General features: G+C 47.3%; 2 protein-coding genes across 2 annotated transcripts; one reads left to right on the plus strand and one right to left on the minus strand.

Annotated features, from left to right (window-relative positions):
• Nucleotides 1–2473: 2473 nt before the first annotated feature.
• Nucleotides 2474–5181, minus strand: LOC34623086. Its single transcript, XM_026336178.1, has 3 exons — nucleotides 4399–5181; nucleotides 3877–4131; nucleotides 2474–3787 (listed from the first exon to the last, which is right to left on the minus strand). The coding sequence occupies exons 1-3, from the start codon at nucleotides 5179–5181 to the stop codon at nucleotides 2474–2476; spliced, it is 2352 nt and encodes a 783-aa protein (XP_026191963.1).
• Nucleotides 5182–10888: 5707 nt separating this feature from the next.
• Nucleotides 10889–12082, plus strand: LOC34623087 (ran guanine nucleotide release factor). Its single transcript, XM_022736221.2, has 5 exons — nucleotides 10889–10944; nucleotides 11121–11234; nucleotides 11387–11485; nucleotides 11674–11771; nucleotides 11928–12082. Exons 1-5 carry the CDS (start codon nucleotides 10907–10909, stop codon nucleotides 12080–12082), a joined length of 504 nt encoding a protein of 167 aa, XP_022589449.2. The 5' UTR covers nucleotides 10889–10906.
• Nucleotides 12083–12429: the final 347 nt, after the last annotated feature.

Here is a 12429-nt window from a genome sequence, read left to right on the forward strand (position 1 = left end):
TAGCTAGTGTCCATGGGTAGCTTGGCGGCGTAATCTGCTCTTCGCACTGTTCAGTTCAGCTCATCAGATTACACTTGGAGCTCTATGAATCCCGCACTGCAAACTCGCGTAGTATTCTTTTAGCCTCAACCGCTAGACCCACGTAGAATATCCCTGGTTCGGAACTATCTCACACAGTACTATGGGGAGAGTAATAACTGATAACCTATACGTTTGTCATCTCGTAGCGGTGCTGTACGGCAAAGCCACAACGCATGTATCCTAGTGTCAACGGAAAAACAAGTCCTGGCACTGATTGAAACCATGCCTTGAAGTCAGTCCTCCGCCCTGTGTGCCAGCAGTGCGGTGGACTTCCGTTTACTCCCTATGCCCACTACCGCGCCCTTTCGCGAACTCTGGTAAATTTTCGAACATTTCGGGGAACATTCTGATTTCCACACAGTCAATAAAACTCGAGTTCTCACATGAATGGACGCTAAGTGCTTTCGAACGTAGCACTTGCTCCCACACTGAGCGTTCATGGCTTAAAGTGGAAATCGAAGCCCTTAAAGTTAAGTCACCATATTCAGGTCACTAAAGTGTGTACGATCCAACGCTGAAGCCGCTCTCTGCCTACGAAATGTTTCTCTCAATGGCTGCTGTTTGCCCTAAACGTTGATGTCCCGTCAAGCTATATTCCACACTCAAACCTTAGTGCTTGAATAATTTACGTTGTAAAGGGCTTTAGAGATGCCTGGGCTTGTCAAGCCGCTTTCAGCATTGAGCCTGTGCTGAGGCGCTAGGCAGCTGCAAGGACTATCTTATTCGGTTGCTACATTGTCAATTTGGCGTTTGCTCTTCATCGATTGTTCTTACACAAATCCCACTCAGTAGTCCAGGTCGTCGTACGCCTGGCACATTCTAATGCTTTGATACGATTCTCAGGCTTTCTGAACCCCGTCCAAAAGTTGCGGCCTCATGCACGCTCCATGCAATTTATCGCAAGTACTTTAAGTGCTTGGATAGGCTCATGCCACGCAAAGTAGCCAGTCCAGACTATGCTCTTGCAATGGATTCATGAGGTAAGGTGTCTCTGCAGAAGCTCCGATCCTTGAGTCTTCGTAAATGGGGAGGCCAGAATCGGAATCCAGCCAAGTTGGCACCAACTTTTACTCTTCCACATAGGACCCCACTTCCCTGTTCCAAAGGGTGAAAGCTTCAGTGACTCCCGATACGCACAAAACGGTGAGTAGCTAAGATCTCACCCAAACTAAAAAAGACAGCGATTTACGTGCCTGAGCACTGGAAGTCTTCAGTCGATGTCGGGGGGCTTTTTGAAGCCTCTTCACGCAACAGACTCATGGGAAAAGCCTCGAAGCGGCAACCCATATGTCGTCTGTCCGCCCATCACTCCTCCCAGCTTGGCCCTAGTCCAAATATGCTTCCTCATTTCTGTCCCTATTTTCCTCCGTTAGTGCCTACCTACGCAAATGCAAGAAAATGTGTTACCTGTGCGATGAGGTAACCGAGCTACTCACACCCCATTAATTGCCTAATCCTTAGCACTGCGTTTGTCTGTGCATGTGTGTGTGGCAGGTTGGCACTGGGCTTGCCCTTCAGGTTGGCACTGGGCTTGCCCTTCAGGTTGGCACTGGGCTTGCCCTACCTGCGGATGGTTTTCAATCGTTACTGTGGAGCCTGTTAACCATGCTTCCTCGGGCTGCCGCTTAGTGTGTGGCGCACAAGGAAGGATAGCAAGAAGCACTCGTACCCGCTGGACAGGAGGGTCTCCAACACAGTTCCGCGCCGCAGTTCTTGCTCAGAGGAGCCCAGAAAAAGTAGGACAGAGACATTTCACAGCTCTCAGTATCTACACACTTGGCTTTTTAGTGTTTGCAACAAAACACATGCATGGCACTTTTCTGGACGTCGCTCAAGCTAACGATCACCCAGTTTGAGAAAGCCACATGTTGTACGTGACTTTACAATGAAAAAACTGAGAAACAACCGCACGTTCAAAACAAATGCAAAAGACTTTTGTGAAAATACACTGCAACCGCCGAACAAATTTTCACCCATATTACTGGGATCCTCGCGGTAACGAAGGGCCCATTCAAACTGTGCCATGTCCTGGCACGAGGAGCGCTGATGCTTTCCAATATACACCTTGCACGCGTGGAAACCAGTGACTACCAAAATGAGCTTTGAGCGTCCTGTAAGGCTCTTTCGTTCGTCGAGCACACCAGAGCAACACTGCTGAAGAGCTTGTTTAGTCCCCTTGAAGCTCTGAAGCTTATTTTGATTTCGTTTGCTTCCTCCATACTCGCTATGCTCAAAACTACGAGTTTCATGAATTTGGGGAGGAAGCCATTTGCTTTGCTCTTTGTGAGCAGGCCGAGCGGGTGCTAGAGAGGCGCCTTGCTGTGTTTGCATCAACCGTTGCGACACCCTTCAGAGCGGCTGCTCTTGCACGTGCCCCCAAAAGATGGTTTAGTTATGCCCTAGTGCGCTGATGTAGCTTGTGGGAACGCGTGCTTTTAGAGTGACTATCAGGAAGGGTGATTTCTTCTATAAACCCTGCGGGTTTTTTCAAGGCTTTTGATGATTCTGTCAAACGGCTGGAGTTGAGAATATCGTAGCACTTGTTGGATAAGCCCGTCGACAAAGCATGCACTGCCCGTGTGGCTGCTTTCAGCCATGATGCCAGTTTCAACCGTCTTTGCTTTACGGGATCCCCGAGAGCTCTTTCGACCTTGCGCTTACCAGCCCTTGAGGCCTTGGATTCACTTGGATCCTTTAATACCTCAGGTGTGTTGGCTGACTTTGCATTGGAGAAACAACGTGCCCCGAGCGCTCGCACAGCTTGCGGCTTCCCCAGACCTCTTGGGACAGGAGTCCGAGGCCTATTCACTCCTGGGGCAGCTTCCACGCTTGCAGTACTCGAGTACACACGACCACGCCACTTGCAGCCTGGTGCTCTGGGAGGAACGCTCTGGCTTCTTCTTTGCCCCACCAGATTAAGAGCACGACGCTCACTCCGCAGGATTCTGCCTGATACTCCATGCGTCGCCGCGCTGCTCGTTAAAAAGGAGTTGTCTGTACATTGGGCTACATCGTCTGAGACTTGCGCTGGCGAGGCGCTTGCGCGAATGCAGGTCACCTTTGGCTGCATTTCCTCTTCATTGAGAATTGTACCATAGCAGCTCGTGCAGGCTCTCGCCTGGCTTTTGCAGGTCGATCCGCCCTTGCCTTGCCGAACGGAAGCCAGTACTGTCGAGCTCAACAGACGCAATGGAGCGTGAGAAGTCCCCAGAGTAGCACATTGCGAGTCATCCTGCACTGTGGATATGGGGAGGTCTATTGCTCGGAGGAGTGCCCCTTTGTGGACAGCAACTCCCCGCCTGGCAAGCCTCCAGCGTGCTCTTGCCGGGTACTTTAGAGAGGCGCACGCGGACGACCAAAAACATGGTGCTGGTGGGCAACGACTACAAGAGTTTGCTTGCATAAAAGAATGGTCTAGCTGCCTGATGCACCGCTTTTGCTTTGTCCCAAAAGCACCGAACGCAGTGCCTTCTAGGGACGGCATTCCCACCAGGCTTCCTACGAACTTCTCCAAGTGCGCAGATGCACTTGCAAGATTGGCTGCTAGACGAATGAGGAGCACTACATGCTTTAGCTCAGCATTCAATTGTGCAGAAAGTTTCCTCTCGATTTCGAAGAGCCGCAGCAAGGGTTCCTGCGTATAGTGTAGATCACGCATCGCGCTATCCTCATACAAATAAGCTGCCCTTGGTCCAATATAAATAAGCTACTGCTTGTTGCGTGTACATTTCATTTGGATGCTGTTGTTTCACCATAAGAGTTAACGAAGAGGAGGTTTAAGGGCAGTCGTGTCACGCATTTGCCTATTGAAATCATAGGTGGACCCACAAGCGTAAGGCAATGTGCTGCAGTCGATGTACTGTCCTGGGACCTCTGGTGTTTTTCAGAAAGCTTCGCTTTAGCGCAGTGGCTGCAACTAGTACAGGAACATGTGTTCGTCGCTGCTGCCTCTGTAACCCGCTCCAATAACAATCTGGCCATCTTTGCTCCTGGAGGGTAGCTCTGATGCAAAGCTTCTAGAAGCGCTTGGAAGTCAAATAATCGTGACTCCTGCAAGCTCCGAAACCCGCAAATGGCCTATGAATCGACGGATCACCACTGTAAGAACTGCAGCACCCTCGAAAAGATACAGCGGTATTTTCTACGCGTTACATGCTGGCAACTAGTTTGCTCTTTGAAACTGCGGGTAATTACGTGAATGCAGTAAGTTGATATTCAGACATGTAAAAGCTCCAGTGCGGTGTTTTCGGTCTCGGAAAAACCCTTTAGCCCCTGTGTATTGCTGGGCGTCCTCAACCATAGTGGGCGACTGTGGACTTGATGCATCTCGCTGAGTTCTGCTTGATCTCGGAGGTGCATTTCGTTTGATATGCGCTCTGCAGTACATCTAAGTCCATCAAGCTCCAGCAAATCTTTGATTATATTGTTGTAGTACTGAGATGCGCCCATGCGGACCTCCCGTCCATTTGATTCAGCGCCTGACTGTAGCTTTTCAAGACTGTGGAGTACAGATAAGTACACCTGCCGAGCTTGTTTAAGGCGGATACACTGAGCTTTGCAAATGGGAAGTGCGTGGTTGACTTGCAGCCAAACTATGCTCGCAGAACGTGCGTAGTGCTGTTTCAGCGCCCTAACACTTCTTGCATGCCCGCACACAGTGGCTAAAAGTTGACGTAAGCCCCTCTGAGATCCCTGGAAAGTACGTATTTCCGTGCATACCAGCGCCTGGATCTGTGTTGCAAGGGAGCTACCACTATGCACAAAGTACAGATCTTCGGTCTTTCCTATTGGACAGTTGGTGTCGAGTGGCTGGGCACTATGCAACTCATGAAATTTTGTGGACGCGTCGCATTCAGACTCTTGCCCACTGCCGCTGGTGGTACTGGCAGGCATCCTTAAAGAGCAGGGCACCGGCATTTCCGCCTTTTCCTCTTGATAAGCAGGTTTAGCTGACTCGGCATCCTCAAAATCTGTGGCTATATCGAAGAACTCACAGACCCCTGAGGCTGTATGTGTTACTGCACCCCTGTCAGCATCTTGAGGAGTGCCATCAAGGACTGAGCAACTCCCCTCCCGTAGAATTTCCACTCTTTCGGTCATTGTACATGTGACATGCTTGAATATGGAGATACACTTAATGGCTTGCGAAAACAGAGTGGAAGTTCAGGTGCTTAGCCCATCCAGAGCTCAGTATAAAAAGGCATAGATCTTAGTTACGTACCGCAAGGGTGGTGCTCTACGCTGCGGTGTTTGTGACCTCGCCACATAAAGCACTGTTGAGCTTAGGGAATGGTATTTGTGGTCTGGCCTATTAGCGGGGTCCGATAACTAAACCAGCCCCATCAGATGCAGCCCCACACAGTAGGATATATTGCTCAGGACAAAACAGAGCTTGGAGCGCTTTCGACAGTGACTTTTGCACGTGTCATTAATGAATCGCTGCTTCTTGAGCTTGCAAAGTCAACTTTCTTATGTGGAGGATTGCCCGACACTTGTGTTCTAATCTACAAGGTGCCTTCGTGTGTTGTTGAGAGGGCATATCTCCTCATTACAGGTGCATCCGATAGTGGAGAAAATTATTCAATTAAAGTGTGGACACTGGACTAGAAAACCTCTCCAAATATTGAATTTAAACTGAAAGCATTACCGACTCCAAAAAATTGTGTTTGCTGTACTTTGCGACACATTTACCCAAAACTGCCAAACGAACTTTCCGTAGCTCGCGAATGCACAGACTTTTTCTTGCTATCTGGCTGGCCTGCTTAGACGCACATGTGTTTTGTCTTTTGACGGCAAAGCGTGTGTCTATGTTGTGAGCATATAAGGTTCACGTGATGCACCGGCGTGGCTTTATGTGAGACTACCTGAACTGCCCCAAGTGTGGAAGTGACTGCACCACGTTAGACCCTATTCCCCCTAAGCTTCCATGGACATACATGCAATTTAGGGGGAATCTGCCTTTGAGAATATTGTTGCATCGGTTGATTAAATACTCAACTGTTGTCGTAGAGCTACGAGCCTTCTTGCAACGGCCTGAAGATAAGAATTACCCTTTTCTGTGCCCGCACAAGACTTGTCGCCCAGCTCAACATGTTCATGGATATTGGTAGTCATTAGTGTGACCCCTATTGCGAATTGTATTTTTACTGCGTTCTATTTCTAAAGGACCGTTCTGAATGAGAATATACTGCATTCCATATGAACGGAGCCTGTTAGAGCAAGCGGTAATAGGTGCACTGAGAAAAAGCATGTACTTATTTGCGTGGGCAGACGCAATCTTCATTCTAACTACAACAGCCTGTTGAAAAAGAAGAACCACTGTCCCAATGATACATTTTCTGCAAGTTCCGTGCCTTGTGGGTGAGGGTCCGCCTACACTGCATAGTGAACAATAATGCGGCCTACCAACCGACAGCTATTCGAAGACGCAGTACATTGAGTCAACCGATAGAAAAAGTACAAATCATACACCGTACGCAAGAACCGGCGCATAATTTTACCCGCACACAAAAACCATTTGGGGTAGTAGGGTTTTCATGGACTTGTGGATTCTTACAAGTGTTTAACTGTACGAATACCAATAAACAAAAGCTGTTTCTGTGCGTCTTACACCTAGTTCTGCGCCAAAATGCTTGCAGGGGGCGCAGCGTGCAATCCACTAAGACTAATCTACAGAAGCATCTAACTAATTCTGATGCATAGCAGCAACAGGAGAAGGAAATGGGCAGCCAAGAAAGGGTGCCCAGACGACAACCGAAATTACTTCTTACAGAATTGGCGCTTTCCTACTTAGACAATCGATGCATCTCCTAGCAAATGTTAGCCAGAGCGGTGAGGAAAGCTAAGGGATGCATCCATTGCATGCGCTCTGGTAACAGAGTGCGCCAAACTATCGAGCGAATTTGAGTGCTCACCCACGCTACTGATGTCCAGGGAGTTAGTTCCAACGGAACCTGAGGCTTTTATCCTTAAGAATACTTGTCAAATACCACGAGGAGGAGACACGGTTTACAAAGCCCGCATGTCCTTTAAAACTTGTTTTCCAAGTCCAAATGAGTCCCTCTGAGCTTTGCTTGGTTCAAATTGCTTGCACATGAGCGGTTCATGTATTTTGGATGTTTATATGCCTTGAGGTTTGCCCTATACGGGGCTGGGGTGAAGGCTGAAGCCGAGACTGAATTCGCAGTAAAAACACGTAAATTTCACAGTGCTTCAGCTATCCGAATTTTTTGCATGTGGACTGTTCAAAAGGGCAATAGTTGCGTGGCATGCGCCTAGTGAAAGTTTGAAGGTGCAGTGGTCTCCTGCGAGAGCGTACTTCAACTCCAGGGACAATGCAGAACTTTCTCTAAAGCAGGAATAAGTAATAGCTAAGCCAGTGTGATTATAAAATTGCGTCATTTCTGTTAGATAAAACGCTTCACGAATGTGCACTGTAATGTGGGACCACGTTCAATGCGCTTGTCTGCGCGAGCTGGAAGTCCGGGACAATATAGCAATGCTGACTACGTTACCCGTTGCGTGCACTCACTTCGTGCACAACACAATTAAAGATCCACTTTATGGGGATTAGGATAGAGATTCGATTGTCTGACTCGGTGAAACGAGAATGCCTCGCGAATCTCGCCTTGCAGCTATCGGCAACCCCAATAGAAACTGCGATACATGTCTTCGGTAGAGAAGGGCTGCTAGCCAACTAAGAATTTCATCCTACTTCTAGCGCGAGGTTTTTCGATATTTGACTCAAGCCAGTTGCTAAAAAGGCAATCACGACAAATTTTTAGTGATATGTTTTCCGAGCGTAAAAGTTGTATGCATTTCGGTTAATCATCACCACATTGCACCCGTAGAGAACCAGCTACTGATTCACTTAGAATCGGGTGTTCAGACTCCTGCTAATGATGCTAAACTGATGGCATTGCAGAACAGTGCTAGCATAGCATTACCTTATACTTACAAGGGTGGGATCAAGGGAATTGAGTGATGGGCGGTGGCTCAAAACACTCATCTCTGTCTTGAAAGGTAGTGCACTCTAGTAGCAGGAAAACTGAGGAAGGCTTTGGGTCACTGCCGAGGGTCAAAGGGCCAGCAGAAGTACCCTCATGTAGCAAATTAACCCCTTCACCCTTGCCGGCGAATGAAATCACGATACGACGAAGCCAGCTCTATGAGCATTTTCTTTTTCGTGTGCTCTTAGACGTCCTTGGCTTACACACAAGAGAATGAACTTGATTTGTGAGCAGGAACCCAATTTGATAAAATGTAATTACTTTTCACGCTCCTCTCACCAAACCCTGTTGAATGCAAGCAGCGAAGCACATGAGAGAACAAGGCAAGAGAAGCGATCAAGGAGATACAAGGCCGACTGGAGGGACAAACCCTTCGCTTCCTGGTAAGCCAAAGATATCTTTCTCTGTAGCTAGGCTGTTGTGGTCTCTCCAAGTATCTTGGCCATAACAATCAATGTAAATGTTCACCAAGTGCATGAAGAGCGCCTAGCTAGGCGGAAATGATACAAGGGCAAATCGTTATCGAAAGCCACACTAATTTGTATAAATTTTCTTTCGCTATGCTTGCAGGCGAGTTTAAAATTACTTGTTAACTATTTGTTTTCGAAATTATCCAAGAATTGTCTGGATATCTAGTGCTATCAGAGATGCTGGGAGACAGAATAAATTTGGGTACACTTTTCAAAGAGCTACCGTTAGAAACTAAAATAGTTTGCTTACAGTATATCAATCCTCTTTATTCAAAATGTATAAAATTGCGTCTGGACAAATATTATGAAGCGATGGTAAGACAAGATTCAAGTGGTTCAATCTCCTTTTTGAGGAAATTTTAAATATTTTAGATTGATTCATGCGGTAAAAGTCCAGCTAAATTCTAGAGCTATAAGCAACATGTAAGATATGGAAGAATAGGTGCCAAAGATGAAGGGGAAGTGAATCTGAAAAGTACTTCCGCTGGTTTCTAGGCGTGCAGTCCACATGTAACCTCACACATGCTTTTATTGGACAGTCCACGTGTAAGACTCCATCCCCGTACAGAGACACACGACTCGACACTCAACACAGACTGAATAGAAAGTTATTAAATGTTTTTCGGAAGAACTCCCTTCTTGACGTGCCCACGTCCCTCTGAGTTCCTGAGATAGGAGGACATAGGTAGCTGGAGTGCGCTCAGGTGCACCCTCGTAGCGCTTCGAGCATTCACAGCTTATTGCACATAGCATCAAGCGGATCAGCTAAAAGAATTGCTTCTTCCATGATTGAGCTACTTTCTTTCCAATAAAGAAGAGACACGAACATACAAAGCAATTAGTCAATTGCTTGCGAATTCCGAGTTGAATATAATTAGTGTAACGGAATGATTGATAGTGTGACTCAGCCTGTTGCAGCCAGCAAAAAGTAGGGTGTATGTATAGCGAAATGGCTCAGTTGTTTTTCTGAAGGGTGTCTAACTTGGCTACAAAATTCAAACAAGCCCACAATAATATCCTGGATGCCTTGGGAGCACAACAGCAAGGTGGTCCACAAAGCTACCAGTGATAAGCGAAGGGAACAGTAACCCTTTCAGCTATATTGGAGCTAACATTTTTGCCATGATTGATGCTTGATAGCTGTGGTTACATGTATGGAGAGCTTTAGGTGGCGGAATGACTGGGTGGAACGTGATAACTCAAAGGCAGGAAGCCAAGTGAAGGTGAGGAGCATTCCTATTTAAGCAAAAGCATGCTTGTCCTACTTCTGTGAAATAGCGCATGCTTAAATATGAAAGCTATCACATAGCTACCAGACAACAACATTCAAGGGAGCTTCGGCTCCACACAAGAATTTTACAGGAGGGCTGATTGAGGGGTTGCAGCAGGCACTATCTATGAGCGAGGGCGCGTGCAAGACGATATATGGGGGGAATGGCGTCCGAGCATGACTGCTAGAGGAGCTAGCTAGGTGACAGGAGAATGGGCAAGCGAACTGAGGGATAATTGCATAGCTGGAAACGGCGTGCAGCGAAGGAATGAGAGAATTGAGCCTTAAGGAAATGCTTCAATTGCGAAGCAGCAATAACGAGCATTCAAAGCTGCAAGATATTCGCTTGTTTCATGTCTTCAACATGCTGACTCATGCGCCAACTTGAATAAAAGCCCAATTCGTCCTTCGAAGAACACATTTAATACACCTGCGTGAGAGGCAGGGCATTCAAGCACAAGCCATAGGCAAGCAAGCATAAAGAGAAACAAACCGGCATGCACACACATGTGCACACTCGCTCCCGGAGCCGAAGGACCCACCTACACTCTAATAAAATTCGGGAACCACAAAGCGTCGCATACATGGGGCCCTCGAGTACTCCATAGAAGCCAGCAAATTTAAATGGATGCAAAAATCACAAAACATGAATTCGAGAGGAAAACATGGCATTCTATCCATAGAAAAGAAGTCTCTGGAAACGCTTCAGCTCCCACAAGCCGATGGGCCCCACCATGCAGCCGACGGCGAGGGTCTTCCAAGTCAGCGACTTTTGACGGCATATATTTAACTGCAGCATTACTATTCAGTAGTGGCACTGTAGCATAGTCTAATTCAAGTCTTTTGTGGAGTTAACATGTTTCTACCCCCACATGCCTGGGTGGCTTAAGATCCTGTGCCATTCCTGAGACCGCAGGGTCTTCCCATTTTTGCAAGGAAACCAGAAGGCTGCGTCTGGTGCCATTCTTCCAGTTGGTATGTCCCTATTACGGAAGGTTTCGTGAAGCACGCAGTGAAGCCAATCAGATATGGCGACGTCTGGGGGATTCAGAGTTCGGGACCTCTTTGGGGGAGCAATGGCCTGCAATGTGCCGGATTCCTTCGATGACCTGAGGTATGGCCTTAATCTCCTGGGCATTTCTATGGAGAGCACCTTCTGAATGGTTTTGCACTGTAGGCATGACGCAGGTTAGACCCCCATTAGGTATGAGCTGTTCGTGTATATCACAAATTTTTGCAGGGCATTGAGTTCCTGTAGCTAATATTTTCATGATATACTTTTGCGTGCAGTAAAATAATGGTCGTCCCAGATCAGCAAGAGGCGCTTACCAGCGAGTGTGGGAGAGTCAGTGTGATCATCGAGGTCTTGGAATATCAGGCAGTACCGGATGCAAAGGCTGCTGAGTGTGTTCGCTAGCTTCGCTTCCCTTCAAAAGGCAGAATAAAGCTGTGAAGGAGCCTTAGAGTCATCTAGACGGCTACAGTACAGATAATCAGCACCTTTCAAAAGCTGCGGTGACTGGATTGCGTGATTTTAGGCCTGTGACACGTCGCAGGTTCTTTTTCAACGACTTAACGCAAGCGAACTCTGCACTATCTTCGAAATGTCTGGAAACAAAGATTTTGTCCCCTTCTGATCTCCCATCCCTGGGACAGTGAGCATGTTCCGTTTCACTAGTCATAGTATCGAGCGAACCTACCCTTCCCGTACTGCGGGTTTTTGCATGATATCCAAAGTTATTCTAAATAAGCTGAACTCTTAGAACTATGTGGGAGCTATGCCCCTTAGTTTTTTCTGGTTCCTAACCATTGGGATATGCGTGTCTGCATTGTGCTTTGGTAGCACCGTAGGCTTGCTAAAGGGAGAATTTGCAGTGCAGAAAAAGGCTGAAACAACCCCTGAACACGTGTTCGTACGCTTGGCTGTAATAAGGATTCCAAGTGCGTCATATGTTTTTGGCTGGTAGGCGTAGCTTTTCTTACGCCCTGTGAAACCGGACAGGGACTTTGCATTATCATTCCATCAACGGCATAGATTCCCCGTTCTTTGCGTAGAATGCATTTGCACACTCCCTCTCAAAATTTGTGATTTTTCAGAGCACCGGGCGGACATCCTTATATCTATGAATGAAAAAGCAGATGACACCTCCGGCCGGGGCGGCTCAACCGAAATTGGAGCACCTTCCTTTGATGACACCTTTCGTGTCATGATCGAAACCTTCAAAATTAACGACTACGGCTTATTTGCATAGTAGATCTATATACCTTCATGCATGGTGGTATCACCTGTGTCGCCAGCTGTCACTACAGTTCGCAATACATGTTGCTGGTTATGCCAGCTGAAGTCTTACCCTTGCGTTTTGAAACCAGCTGAATAACCCCTATGACCACAGTAACACAAACGAAAATCTTTAAAATTTCGATGAGGCCTCGGCGCGTCGCGTGAACGGCCATCTGCCTTGGTACAGGGTAGTTCCGCCAATCTGAATGTGAAAGCCGGCTTACAGAAATCCCTCGGCATATTCCATCTGGCACACATTAGTCAGAAATAACGGAGCGAACTTTCGAATTCTGAAATTACAATCCGAGAGGCTTGCAA

This window comes from Cyclospora cayetanensis, unplaced genomic scaffold, assembly GCF_002999335.1.
Source record: "Cyclospora cayetanensis isolate NF1_C8 unplaced genomic scaffold, CcayRef3 CcayRef3_contig_96, whole genome shotgun sequence".
Taxonomy (NCBI): domain Eukaryota; phylum Apicomplexa; class Conoidasida; order Eucoccidiorida; family Eimeriidae; genus Cyclospora; species Cyclospora cayetanensis.